At 36.4% G+C, this 13,830-nt stretch overlaps 1 protein-coding gene across 7 annotated transcripts in view; it reads right to left on the bottom strand.

Moving 5' to 3' along the window:
• Positions 1–1,395: 1,395 nt before the first annotated feature.
• FGF14 (fibroblast growth factor 14) overlaps positions 1,396–13,830 on the bottom strand; it is a 303,346-nt gene continuing 290,911 nt past the window's right edge. For all 7 annotated transcript variants that reach the window (XM_088136479.1, XM_088136478.1, XM_088136480.1 and 4 more), the window contains 2 exons: positions 8,885–9,083; positions 1,396–3,881 (listed from right to left, as the gene is read on the bottom strand). In XM_088136479.1, the coding sequence (XP_087992605.1) occupies positions 3,745–3,881; positions 8,885–9,083 (336 nt within the window). In that variant the 3' untranslated portion in view covers positions 1,396–3,744. The remainder of the gene's footprint in view (positions 3,882–8,884; positions 9,084–13,830) is intronic.

The raw sequence follows: 13,830 nt of genomic DNA, 5'->3' as shown, positions 1-13,830 counted from the left end.
CGGATTCTGATCTCTGCACCTTGCCCTTTATGTTAGAATGACTTTTCATATACACCAGTAAAAAGTGTTTTCTCTGTAGATATGAACCAAAAAGCCAGCCTAAATGGGGTGTTTACTTAAGTTAGAACTGCATGACTTGGCTGGTCTGTCATCACTAACTTTATTGGTCATATTGCCTGTGTTTTAGGCATTCTGCAACTCGCTTGGGGATTAAGACCCCAAACGGGGAAACTTAACAGAGAAGGTTCAGTCGTAGAGATAGAGTGTACATGGAAGTATAACACACACAATCTGTAAATACAAATTGATTCCATCAGATTTACTGTACAGATCCTTAGGAAGTAACAGGCAGTTGAAAAGAAAGTTTCACTTGACAGCAACATTATTTTGAAAGGGAACCAAATGTGACATCTTGTCCTGGAAAACAGCAAGAGAGGTAATATACCAAGGAGCTAAAATTTTCTTTGGCATGGTCTGGGGAAAGAGAATTGAGTTTTGCCAAACTATTTACATGTCTCATTATACTGCAACCATTGCAGTGCTACTTTGCACATTTTTAAAAAATATATAAAGGGTATTTTTTAATATGTGTTTCATATAAATATTTTATTCAATATGCTGTATCTGTGTATACAACAAAATGGTAATAAACACAAACTGTACAATGCAGACAAACTCGTTGCTTATATGTATGTCAGTTTTGCAGTACATACCAACAGGTCTGATACATATAGCCTACTACATGCAATTCATTATTACCATCCCTTTCCCATGCAAACAGATGAGACAAAAGACAAACTTAAAAGAGTAACCAAAGCACAAGGAACCACACATTCTCTCCTCTGTGCTGAAATAGATTTAGATTCTCAAATAAGCTTATTTAAGATCCTCCCAGTTACGGAAGGTGTGAAGGCAACCTACACCCATTACAACAAAGAGGGGAATACGTGTGTCCTACTTATAGCACAGTGTCAATCATTTACAAACATGAAATCAGTCTTATTATTAACCACATGGCTGGTTGGTATGGCAGTATGGGCATGAATGTAAAAATTAAGTGAAGGTATTGGAACTGGCAAAAGAGAATAGTCCCGTTTAGCCAACCTTGACTGTGGCCCCAAAGCTTCTTTGTACATGGAAAGAGAAAGAATTGCCCTAGCAGAATGCCCTCAAAGAGTTATGTTGCAATGAATGCAAGTCTGGAGCAACATACAGCAGGTATATAAAAAAACCCAATTCTTGCTGGCATTATAAAATGAGTTGACAAAGTGATAATATGTTACCTCACCTTACGCTTGGTGCCTTACGCTTGGTTCCAAGTCCTGAGGTCATCCACAAGCCCCAACCTGTCCCTCTCCAGCTTCATACAACATCATTAAAATGAAGGGAAAAGAATACATTTAACATCTTTTTATTTTGCATTCTTGTTTCAGAGCTTTCAGTTGCACAGTACAGAAAATATACTGAAAATCAAAGTAAGCAGTCTCTAATAGCGGGGGCTCTAGAAAAAAAACACAAAACATTTCACAATTCAGAATCAAACACGGTGGGTTGGCAGACCTGGGCAGACACCAAATGCATCTGCAAATGGAATGCCTCCATGAATCACCCAGGCCACCTGCTGATCTACTTGTGCTGAACCAACATCACTCCTTTCTCCCCTGTGTGGTGACAAAATCAAAATGGCCTTCTTCCCAAGAGGAACCTCTGAGGTATTCCTTCTCTAGAAGCCAAGGAGCAAAAGGATGTTTACTGTTCATTTTTGTGCACCGAGTACCTCAATAAATCTTTTTTGTGGCTGTTGTTTTTAAAAATTTTACTAAATTCTGGAAACTGAATACAGTTTAATGTGCTTCAACTCATGTGGCTGAAAGAAACTGACTTAAAACAGCCTCTTACCATGCATGGAGAAATCCAGAAATTGAATGATCAAATACTCATTTTGTATATTTATAACCTAGTAGCAATTTGTAATCTTCTCACACATATCTTAAGGGCTTACTAATTCAAATAGAGCTGATATGAATCAAGATTCAAGAGTTAATTCAAAGTGTAATCTATTATCATCAACCCAAATAAGAAATTTGAACATTCCATAACAAATATTAAAGTAAACCAATATTTAAAGCCACTTTGAAAAAAAGTCTCAAAAATGAAATGGAATATGAACGCTTAGAGGTCTCATACATGATTTTCCAGAACTAAGATACATTTTGGTCCATATCATGCTTTCTGTTTTTAATCTAGCTTTCTAGTATGTACTTTCAAAAAATTTATCCATTTGTTTAATAGCCTTTTCTTCCCTGTTACTATTCTTTCATTTTGGCCTCAGTGTTCTCTATCCAAGAAATATTAGTGGTATTTATTTCATTTAGTAATCAAAGGAGAAAAGTTCTTGACCTTGCTATTTTGTCGGAATTTTCTTAGGTTTGTGGAATACAGTGAAAACCAAAATAGTTAGATAAATGCAAGGCACTGAAAACCTAGCAATTTAGTGGCCATAATATCCTAAGAAGCTGGACTGGAAACATAGTGCTGTGGTACAGATAAAATAATACATTGCCTGGACTTTGCATGCTAAGCTGTCAAATAAACAGAAAGGAACCCTTGAAATATGTTTAAAATCTTCCCTCTCTTTTGAACACTGAAAATGTTGAAGTATGTTCTGTAACTACCTTTTGCATTGTTGCTGCAGAGAAAAACACAACTTCTTTGCCCATGCTTTGCTGAATAAAAGAGTGAACTACAGCCATAAATAAAGATGGGATTACGTTCCATTTCTTTAAAAACAGGAGAAGGAATCTATTGTTTTGAAAGAGGCTTAGGTAGCACAGTTCCCATTCATTCTAATTTTTTTTTTAAATTTCAGATAATGAGTACTAGTAGATGAAAAATGAGCCTTAATTCAGGCCTACAAGGCCTACAGAGTTCTTTGGACCCACTTTCTTAAAAATATGTGGGTCTTGCTCGCTGGGCAAGGCAAATGTTACCATTACCAGTAAGTCTGTGATATGTATAAAACACACACACACACACAGGGGGTATCAAACATTGGCCTTGAAAGGTTGTTGACTAGCCACGCACGATGCTTTTCCCTCCTCAGGAACATACTGGAGTGTATTCAGGCTGACTCCTTACCTGCAGTAATCCCATCTTTTACAGGTATGATCCCTAATGGGGTTTTGAAGGCTCCCCTAATTCCCTGATGACTTTCCAGAACTAAGCCACCAGCAACACTTAAATCTGAGAGAAACATAATCCCTGCAAAGGAGTCACACAGACAGCGGAGCAAGCAGCCTCGTAAAAAAGGGGAGGAAGAGAAAATCCATAATAGCACAGGTTTTACAGCATCTACCTAGAAATTACTTGTTATTATTCTGTGGGCTACAAAATTGAACTTAAAACACGGGGGTTTCCTGGGCTCCAAAGGGGGAGTTATGGGTAACTGTCAGCAGGCAAGATATCAAGTGTACTTGTGAAGTATGCCATTCACATGAGGTGTCACAGTCACAGAAAAGAGATTAAAAGGCATTCCATACTGGCAGGGCATTCTATGGTCGGAGTTCAGCTGGTCATCCAAATGTCTTTGCTGTGGGAGGAGTTACAGATTTGGAACGAGCACAGAGCAAGCCGTCGCTTGCTTCCAGCTAATCCACAGACACCGGAGTGGGAGAGTCTTGCAAGGATAAAGTGCTCAGCTGTACATAGAGAGTTCAGTAAGTCACCACACCCACGAGGCTCTGGCTATGTGGTCTTACTCTTGTTCACTGGTTTGCCTCCATTCATTATTGCCGATGCACTTGTGCTTTTACTTGGCGTCACCCCAGCCTTTGGCACTGTTTCTCCAACATCATGTAGAGAGGGTTCTCGGTACATGGCAACTGTATTGTTAGAGGAAAGGGGAGAAAAGAGGAGCCTGTGTGAGTCAAACATGCCAACAACGTTTGTTTCTGCACTTCTTTCAGGTATGATATCAGAAGCCCCTTCCTTGAGGGCATTTAACTCAGATCTGATGCAGAGCTGTTTTTTAAATAGCACCATTTAATACAACGCATACGTATTCCTATTTTGGCTGCATATTGACTTCCATCAGATGTATACACTGTAAAAAGCAAAGCATAAATATGTGCAGTCTAAAACAAACTAATTTGGAAGTACATCTGATTGAAATGGATGCCATATTTGAATTAGAGAGCGTGTCTGCATGTTTTCCAAATCTGTGTTACTGTTTGTGGAAAAGTCTAGAAGGGCAGCTGCATTATTTGGTTGCAGCAAAAACAACATTGTGACTAACTTATATTGTGGCACAAGACTGTGTTTTTGTTAGAGAAAATATGAGCTGTAAATGGGGGGAAGCTCGAAGGGCCTTAACATGCAAAGGAGAGCAGAAGGTCTATGCCATTTCTGTGCATAGCACAATGTCTGCCAAGTAAGGGAAGAGAGAACCATTTAAAGCATTAGTCTCTAGTAGTACTGCCGTACTCTTACTTTGTATGTAACGTAGCTGTCTAGTACAGACCAGGGCCCTTGGTGCCCATCCTAATAATTTATTCAGGACGATTAGACCACAGTCTGATCCTCACTTATCCAGATTAATCAGTACTGAACTCAGTAGGCTTTACCTTGAAATAGCCATGACTGGGATTGTGATAAATTGTCACTATTTTTGATTGCTTTAACTTTTCTTGATTTTCTTTGTTTCAGTTTTATTTATTATGTGATCTCAAGGGTTATTTATAGATAACGAGCTAAAGTCAGCATAATATATGCTGTGGATATAACCAAATCTTTTATCTCCATGGCAAAGCTAAAAGTTTAAAGTATGCATCAATTTGTTTAATTTCATCCACTTGACAGGAAGACACCTTTTAGCATTTCGTAGGATTCTGAGGAATGACAATAATGGAAAGGAGCAGAGAATTAAATAATTATATGCAAACTGTTAAAAAGTAAAGGATAATTGGGTCAAATAAATGACTTTATTGAAATCTTCGTATTTAATTTCATGGATCTTGTTGGAATGAACTTATATTTGTCTATATGGTCACCCAACTCACAATTGTGACTCTGGGCAGCTATCATGGGATTAACACAGATACACAAAAAACCAACAAAACAAAAAACCCAAACCAAACCAAATGTGAACAGTATGAACAAAAGTGAGTCTGGCTGTGATTCATTTTCTTTAAAAAATGATGTAAAGATTTTTACCATCTATATTAGCCATGAGACTGAAATAATTAATAAAATAATGTATTAATTTAGACTAATATGGCTTTGTGAAAGGAAAGTAAGTCTCAGATTTTATTAGACTATGCTAAATCTTCTTGAATGCAACAAGAGATACTGGTCACCTTTGACTGTTTTTACTCTTGATGCATTCAAAGCCTTTGATCAGTTAGAATTGTCTTTCCTAGGAAAATCTTAAATAAATACAACTTGGGTCATAACTTTTGCTCAGCTAAACTATATAATACTTTAAATGCCACAGTAAGAGCTAATAATTTTGAGTCAGAAAAGTTCCAGATCTTTAAAGTGACAAGGCAGGGATGTAGAGCTGCTATTATGGAGAATCCAAAATAATGAACATTTGTAAGACAGTAGAATCTTATGTGAACAGAATGTGAATGTATGTGCCAATGACATTGCACTCTTTTTATCTGAACCAATAAAAGAACTGCCAATAATTATCCAAGAAATTATCAACTATGGAAAACTAGTGGGATTTGAAAATTAACCATCAAAAAATGGAAGCTCTTTTCATGGATATAGGCTGAAAGATATAGGAAAAGAAGAAGAAGAAGAAGAAGAAGAAGAAGAAGAAGAAGAAGAAGAAGAAGAAGAAGAAGAAGAAGAAGAAGAAGAAGAAGAAGAAGAAGAAGAAGAAGAAGAAGAAGCAGCAGCAGCAGCAGCAGCAGCAGCAGCAGCAGCACATTAAAATCTGTCAAAAGTCTATAAGATATTAGGAAATAATATTCCAAGCAATCTTAATGTGTTAAACTATATCCTGCTGCTGAACACAATTAAAAAAAAACTTAGAAAGTGGTAATTGCTTAATTTATCTGTTTTGGGCAAAATAGCTACTCTGTTATCAGTATTTCAAAGTTGTTTTCTTATTTCCAAAATATATCAATATATCTGAATTCTAAGGTCTTGAACTCCTGGCAACAAATTTTATACAATTAGTGCTTAATAGAAAAAAGACTGAGAATAATAAAACGCCTATTATTTTTGAAATCTTAAAAAGGAGGATGAGGCTTTCCAAATATAAACATACTATACATCATTTCAACTCAGACAATATTTGTTTTGGGTAGAAAACTCAAAATATAGAAGATGGGCACAAATGGAGACTAAGTGGTTGACAAATCAAAGAACAGCACTGATACCTTTTCTGAAAGCAAAAAATATAAAATGGATAAGCTCAACACGTATCAACAGGTTTCTTGACTGTGCTTTGAAGATTTGGAAGTACTGAGGGAAAAATGAGTTCCATCTTCCTCCCCCTTAATGTCAGTTATGGGTTATGATTCTTTTCCAAATAATTTAGCAGAGCTATTTAGTAATATACGGAGGCAGCAAAACTTGTTTAGTGTAGATTGAGGGATTATTTTACAAATAATCAAGTAATGCCAGAAGATTTTTTTAAAGTAGAAATTGTCATATATGGACTTTAATTGGTTACCAGTTAACAAAACGAGTTATTTTGTTAGAAACATAATACATAAGATGACGGCATTGCGACTGCTTTGAAAATGTTATGTTAGAACTTTCAAAGTTTTCTAAATGTCTAATATCCAAAATATATAATATCCGGTTAGAAATTGTTGGATTGGGATCACCATCACTCAGAGAAATATGGGAATCAGATTTAAGATACAGGTAGTCCTTGTTAAGCGACTACAATTGGTACTGGAACTCAATTGTTAAGCAAAGCAGTCACTAAGTGAAACCACGACTGGCCTTGTGATCTTACTTCAGCTTTCCTTTGTTTTACAGACCTGCAAAGGTTGTAAATGTGAGGACTGGTTACAAAGTTACTTTTTCATCACCATGGTAACTGCGAAAGGTCACTGTATGAGGCAATCGCTAAACAAGGACTATCTGTATAATATCTCAGACACACAATGGGCTATACTTTGGAAGAACCCCATATTATGTTCCATATCAGCAAAGATCAAGGAAAATTGCATAAAAGTGATTCATAGGTGTTATTATACCTCCATGCAAGTAACTACAATTACTGGGAAAGGCCCATATAAATGTTGGAAGTGTGATGAAGCAAAGAGCACCTGTGAGGCTGCAGAAAGATTCTGGTCAGAAATGATTAGGAAGATTCATAGTATGGATACAGGAAAATTCAGTTTCCATCCCAATGTATATTTATTTAGTGAGACAACTCAAAATATTAAAGATAAGATAACCTTTCAGTTCAAGGCTGGCTATAGTACAATATCGGAAAAATCCAGAGGCTTCATCTCTGGTATGAAAAACTGTAGAAAATTGTTGTAATTGACGTACAAAAGATGTGAGGTGTTGGTATATATGTCTTGTTTACTCAGTATATACAAAATTTGCTGCTGGAATTTTGACTTGTTTTAGATCTTTTTAATATGTTGGTAGTTTTTTTAAACCAACCAAGTATTTTTAAACATGATTAAGATATATGAGTTTGCTGAGAGATCTTATATTACTTTTTTCTCTAATTGCTTACTGGAAGTATCATGTGACCATGGTATCAGGCTTGGATTTTTTGCTGTTGTAGATTTTAAATTAAAAATCAGATTTATCAGTGAATGTACTGGTGCTTCTGGTGGTGTTAAACCTGAATTGAGTGTTTAACCATGGCATATTGTAAAGAAACAAACAAGTCATAATCATAGTTTGTTTAACCAATTCCTTCTCAATTATTACTGCTAGGAAAAGTGGGCAAAATACAAAAACAAACCAGGAATAAGCCAGGATTGATAAACCAGCAGTAAATCAGTGTTTCAACTTGTGGTTAATTGACAAAAAAGCAATTTTTCAAATGAAATGGACTTGTATTATGCCAAAGAAACTAAATTATGGTTTACTATGAAGTGCTAATTGTCACAGACACATTTATGATGAAATGATGATGATGATGATGATGGTTAGTCGCACAGTCAGCCAGATGCCTAGATTGGATTTGGCATTTTTATCCACCTATCAAGTCCTCCCCAAGGACCTGGGATAAGCAGATGTTGTTTGATGGTATTAAAGGTATTGTCGCAGGATGTAAGCTGTTTCAAGTAAAGCTGCTTTTGCAATTATCATTATCATTATAATTATCATGATGATGATGATGATGATTTAGAAACAGAGAGCATATTGCAAACCAAATTTCCCTAAGTGATAATATTTTTTTCATTTCATCATGACCTCTGACTTTTCCTTTGGAATAACAGTATTTTATGTTGGACTTTCAAGCAAAGTACATTATCTATAACAACTCTATAAGAGGGGCCAATACTCTTCTCACCCCATAGTGCTCAAAAGGACTGAGGCTAAAAGAAGGCTGGCTTACTAATTGTCACTTGCTGAGTTTCTTACAAGAACAGCATTTCATCTGGGAGCCTCCTTCTCATGTTCAGACTTCGTTTTGGAGGTGCTGGGATTTGCTTTCAGAAAAGCTTCCTGTATTCATGCCCAGCTCAAACTTTGCCACCAAAGTGCTTTTCATACCTGTCCTTTTCAGATGGGATAAAATCAGACACAAAATACAAAGTAGGGAGGAGTCACGAAGGACTGTTAGGAAATACATGCAAGAGTATCGGTGTGGTAATCACTTGAAAGTCAGCTTGAAAGTGAAAAGTTCTTTGCAAGGTTTTGATACATGAAGCTGTGTCAAAGTAAAGCTTACCTTCCAATGGCTTCGGTAGAAAATGAGCTGCTGGTTTTGTTTTCTTCACTCTATTGCCTTTCATGACTTGCCCTTCTTTATTGAGCCCCAAGAACCAGGCCCTACCCGACTCTTGCTGTCTGTAGAGCATCGATGAGTAGATTACATAATAATTTTCAAAAACAGACTCCTTAAACTTACATTCTGGTGTAAAAAGTTCCTGTGAGAGAAAGAAAAGAGGTTAGAGGAAAATCCCAACAAGTGGCTATAGTTGTTCTTAGTATTAGTTGTTAGTATCCTGGTTGTGAAGTTTAACCCATGTGGTAGTTGCCCAGTGCCACAATACTGGGGATACCTTGGCAATTAAATCCATTTTTTACTTATTGGACACATCCATTAAATGAAATGAAAATCAGTTGTAGAGTGAAACAATGAATAACTTATATAGTGGTGCAACTAGGTCATTGTAGACTCTGGACTTAAGGATCTTAAACCATATTCATCCACCAAGTAGCTATGTAAATTATTTCATCTGTGATGCATAGTAGTTATATTTCCCTTCTCCTGTCCAGCCCTGTTCCATCTTTGAACGCTCTGCCCCTGTTTCTGAAGTGTTAAATCCACAAAGACCGAACCAAGAGATGGAATGAAATGATGTTTGTTTCTGCTGCCTGGATGCTAAACACATTTACTCAAAATAAGCACATTTTATTGAAGAATTGGATAACATGCATTTAAAGTAAAAATGAAATTGCACATCAAGCCATATACGGAGCAAATAGCTGCCCTATGACTATAAAATGTTTGAGTTTTTTTTTAGCCAGACATAAAGGTCACGCTTTTGCTACTTCCTCCCAGCAATAGGGAAGGGGTGGTGAATTTTGGCTCCAGCCACAACCCTGCACTTGGGACCAACAACATTTGAAACATATCAAAAGCACTATGAAAGCAATGGTGTCCATTAAAAAAAAAAATCTTTCTGTCCATTTTTCATTCTAAGAGAAAAGAGTTACCATGCAGTTGATTTATAAAAGGACAATCACTGAAGGTTACAAATGAAAATTGCTCTATCAGGAGCATATTTCTATATAGCATTCCTAGCAAAAGATTTTTGAAAGCTACAAGAACTTGAGCAAACTTGCTAAGAAGGATCCTTCACAACTGTGATTCATTGTCATTCAGCTGTATTTGGCTGCTCAGCAACCAGCTAGGAAGAATTATATCTACAGCAAAGCAAAAGCATCAGGGTCTAAAGCTCTCCTGTGCATTTACGTTTAAGAACATTAAATGCAATTTAAGACTTTTCAGTTCAATTCACTTAAAATCATTTTTTATTAACAATGGGCTGTTCTTACACTTGAAATGAAGGAACTGTAAGTAGCTCAACAAGACCTAAAACTTCCACTGAATTATTTTCTAAGACAATTGTACACATTGAAAAGGAGTGAGTAAATTATCTCTTTACAGCAGACTTTAATGCTGCCATACTGTAAGACTACAAATGTATAACAGAAGGTATTTCATACCTGTATCAAGGGAAAAGCTAAAGGAGAAATCTGTTTTTCTTCAAGATTGTGAAAAGTGAGAGGGGGAAAGGAAACAAAAAGGCACCTTTCTCCTCTCTGCACTTATGGGATACCTTAGAAAGGCTATGGATAAGGTGGTGCCCCTCATTAATGCTACCCAAATATTAATGGATAAGAAATTCAATACCACAATATTTTTCTTAATTACTGAGAGAGTCCAAAATTTCAGAAGGCTAGATCTCTGGCAAACTGGGATGCTTTATTTACTATGAAGAAACATGAATAAGTCCAACTAGAATTGAGTACATTTAAGTTTTAAAAAAAATTAATGGAAGTTATTTATCCATATGCTTACTTCTATTGCCAAAATCAATAGGATTTCAACACGCTTAATTCTGCTTCTATTATCTATGCATGTGCATAAATAATTACAAACATCTTTGGAAAAATAGACAATAAAGCCACACTAGAATTAAGTACCAAAGGTTGATAGATAACTTTTCCTATTTCTCAAAACTTTCAGCAAAAATGAGTAACCACATGAACACTGCCACAGAGATGACAATAGGTACCAATTCGAATAAAACTCTCTAACAGAATCTAGAAAGACTTTAATTAAATACAATACACATTTTAAAAAGTGTAATGCATCTATGAAATATTTTTAACGTCAATTCTTGATGACTGACTGACATAGATTTGAAGGACATTTTGTACCATAAAAAATTTCAAGATGACTCATTAAATTCAATTGCCAAATCCTTTTCCCAAGTTGTATAAAGCCTTCCAGAAGAGCCCATCATGTTTGATATATGGGTTTTGCATATTAAAAGGTTCTTTTGGTTTTACTCCAGGCTTCAAATATTGTTGAAGTTCTGTGGTAAGATCAAAGTTCAGAAGACCTGATTGCATATGTCTCAGCATAAAGCAGATTGGACTTGTGACCATTTCTGTGGGAAGATACATTCAACAGAAACAGATTTACTATCAATAATCAAGCCTTTAAGCCTATAAAGCAGGGACTCATAACCCTCTGGGGGAGTGAGCGTAATCCGGAAATTTCTGGGGAGCCAGAAGGGAGGCAAGGCAGGTGGCAGGGAGTGCAGCATCTCTGACTGCCAAGGAGAGCAGGAATTGCCTGGTGTTGCTCATGATGTATAGTCAACGGGAAAGAAGGTACAGGTTGGGTGCAGACCCCCCTCAAGAGCTAGGGACAGAGTGCAGCAAGTCTTGGGTAGCTGTTGTTAAAAATGGTGTCACACTATCTTCCTTGGCAAAGACATCCTTCCTTGCTTCTAGAGGTATTTACTTCCCCCCAGACAGTCTCTCAGAGACTAGAAGGGCTCTCCTATGATCCTTTGGCTCCTAGAAGGGTTGCCACAAACACTGAGGTACTATGGCTTTAATGTATAAGAAAAGATTGATCAGGGAATCCAGATCACCAGAGCCAGTGGCAATTTCTTGGATTTCACAGCTGCTTCATTCCTTTGAGCCACTTTCCCCTTCATCTTTCCCTCTTTCTCTGCTTTCCCCACTCCCCCATTCAAAGGTTCTTGTTACAAGGAGGCCAGAGTTCTTGACCAGGAACTTGGCAGGAGAGAACCGCATCCAGAAAGACAAACTCCTGGGCACTCATCCCTCAGTGAGAGATGGGAAGGCAAAGTCTGCTGCTTCTCCAGACCAGCCTCTGTGTCATCAGAGGCGGGCTGGCCTACCTGGGAGTGATGTTTAGCCAGAAGTTTTTGTCCCAACTGGGGGAAATACTTCTGTATATAAAGGAAAGGGGATCTGATGGGAGTTGGCATCTAGAGCTTCTCAAGTGTCAGGCAAAAGGAAGTGTACAACTGGAAAGAATTCAATTCATATTACCATTGTTATCAGTATCTTTATTCATCGGGGTCACAACATTTATTATTTTAGGACAACAATACGTTTGAGAACCCTTGCCATAAAGTCATCTGGCTTTCCTTCTCTCAAAATGAACATTTTCATCAATGTGCTTGGCAGTTGTGTGATTGAAGAACCAGACGAGGGAAGGACCAGCAAAGAGAAATGGTTTCTTCTTTTTTCCTGCTTTTATTTTTAACTAATTAGGCAAAACGAACAACAACAAAAGGCAAAAACAAAGAAAGGGAAAGGAATACATTTACTTACAACTAATAGACCTTGCACTAAAGTGAAGGTTGAAATGAAAATATGATATTTATAAAACAATAAAAAGGGCAAAACAAATTTTAAAAAAGAAAAACATAGGAAAAAGAATTCTAGTAGCCCCTTCTTTTTTTCCCCTTCTTTTTTTCCCTTAACCGCTAATTACTAATTAAATATTTTTATACTATGCTTTAGTCATCTGTGATTGCTAATTTCTGCTTAGATTGTTTTAATTATTCTTTCAATGGTTTCTCTTTTTCTTCAGAAACCATATTCTAAATCAGGGTTCCTCAATCTCACCAACTTTAAGATGGGTGAACTTCAACTCCCAGAATTTCCCAGCCAGCCATGCTGGCTGGGGAATTCTGGGAGTTGAAGTCCACCCATCTTAAAGTTGCTGAGGTTGAGGAACCCCGTTCTAAGTGACTTATCTTGCCTTGCTGTGTAATATGTTCATACTGTATATTGGAATATTCTGTCTTGAATTTGGTTAGACTTCTGCTGTGAATGCATACAGTTAATGTTTCCATTGCCATGTATTCTCCTAGTTTTGTCTGGAACAGATATTGTTTCCATCTTTTCCAAAATTTTAAACCATTTTTAAAACATGGATTTTAATGGTATATATTCATTTCTTAAAATGGGAGTCAAATGGTAAAGCCCAAACTGACTGCATGCACAATGCTAACTCAGTTTGTACAAATCATATACAGTATGTGTTTTTAATCATTGTTTTAACTGAAAACCTTCAAAACCTAAGGCTATATTGTACTTTCCTAATAATAATGAGATTTATGACCTATTTTTATTATTATAGATCAGTGATGAAGAAACTATTCTTTGCATATATAAAACTATGTAATAAAGAAGGGGATTGGAAGTATTTGAAACAGGATCAGGATTTTAAGAAAAAACCAATTCTACTAATTATACTGTAACTATTCCTTGAGTAATTGCAAAGAAAAATGTTGCATTATTTAGATTCAGTTTCAGTCTTTTACAGAAAAGGGTCACAATTAAGGTTGTTTATTTGTGATACTCCTTTGTAATAATTGCTCATAAATACCTAAATCCACCTAGACTAATATGGAGCCAGTATATTATTTAAGTTGCTTTTGCAACTTCTTCTTCTTCTTCTTCTTCTTCTTCTTCTTCTTCTTCTTCTTCTTCTTCTTCTTCTTCTTCTTCTTCTTCTTCTTCTTCTTCTTCTTCTTCTTCTTGTTGTTGTTGTTGTTGTTGTTGTTGTTGTTAACATAGCATATAATTTATCAATACTGTCTTTTGATCATG

Source organism: Python bivittatus, unplaced genomic scaffold (assembly GCF_059951505.1).
Source record: "Python bivittatus isolate LINGU-HERP-01145 unplaced genomic scaffold, Pbiv_v1 ctg000060_np1212, whole genome shotgun sequence".
Lineage (NCBI taxonomy): Eukaryota > Metazoa > Chordata > Lepidosauria > Squamata > Pythonidae > Python > Python bivittatus.
The sequence above is the reverse complement of the archived record's forward strand: the minus strand, read 5'-3'. Positions and strand labels throughout refer to the sequence as shown.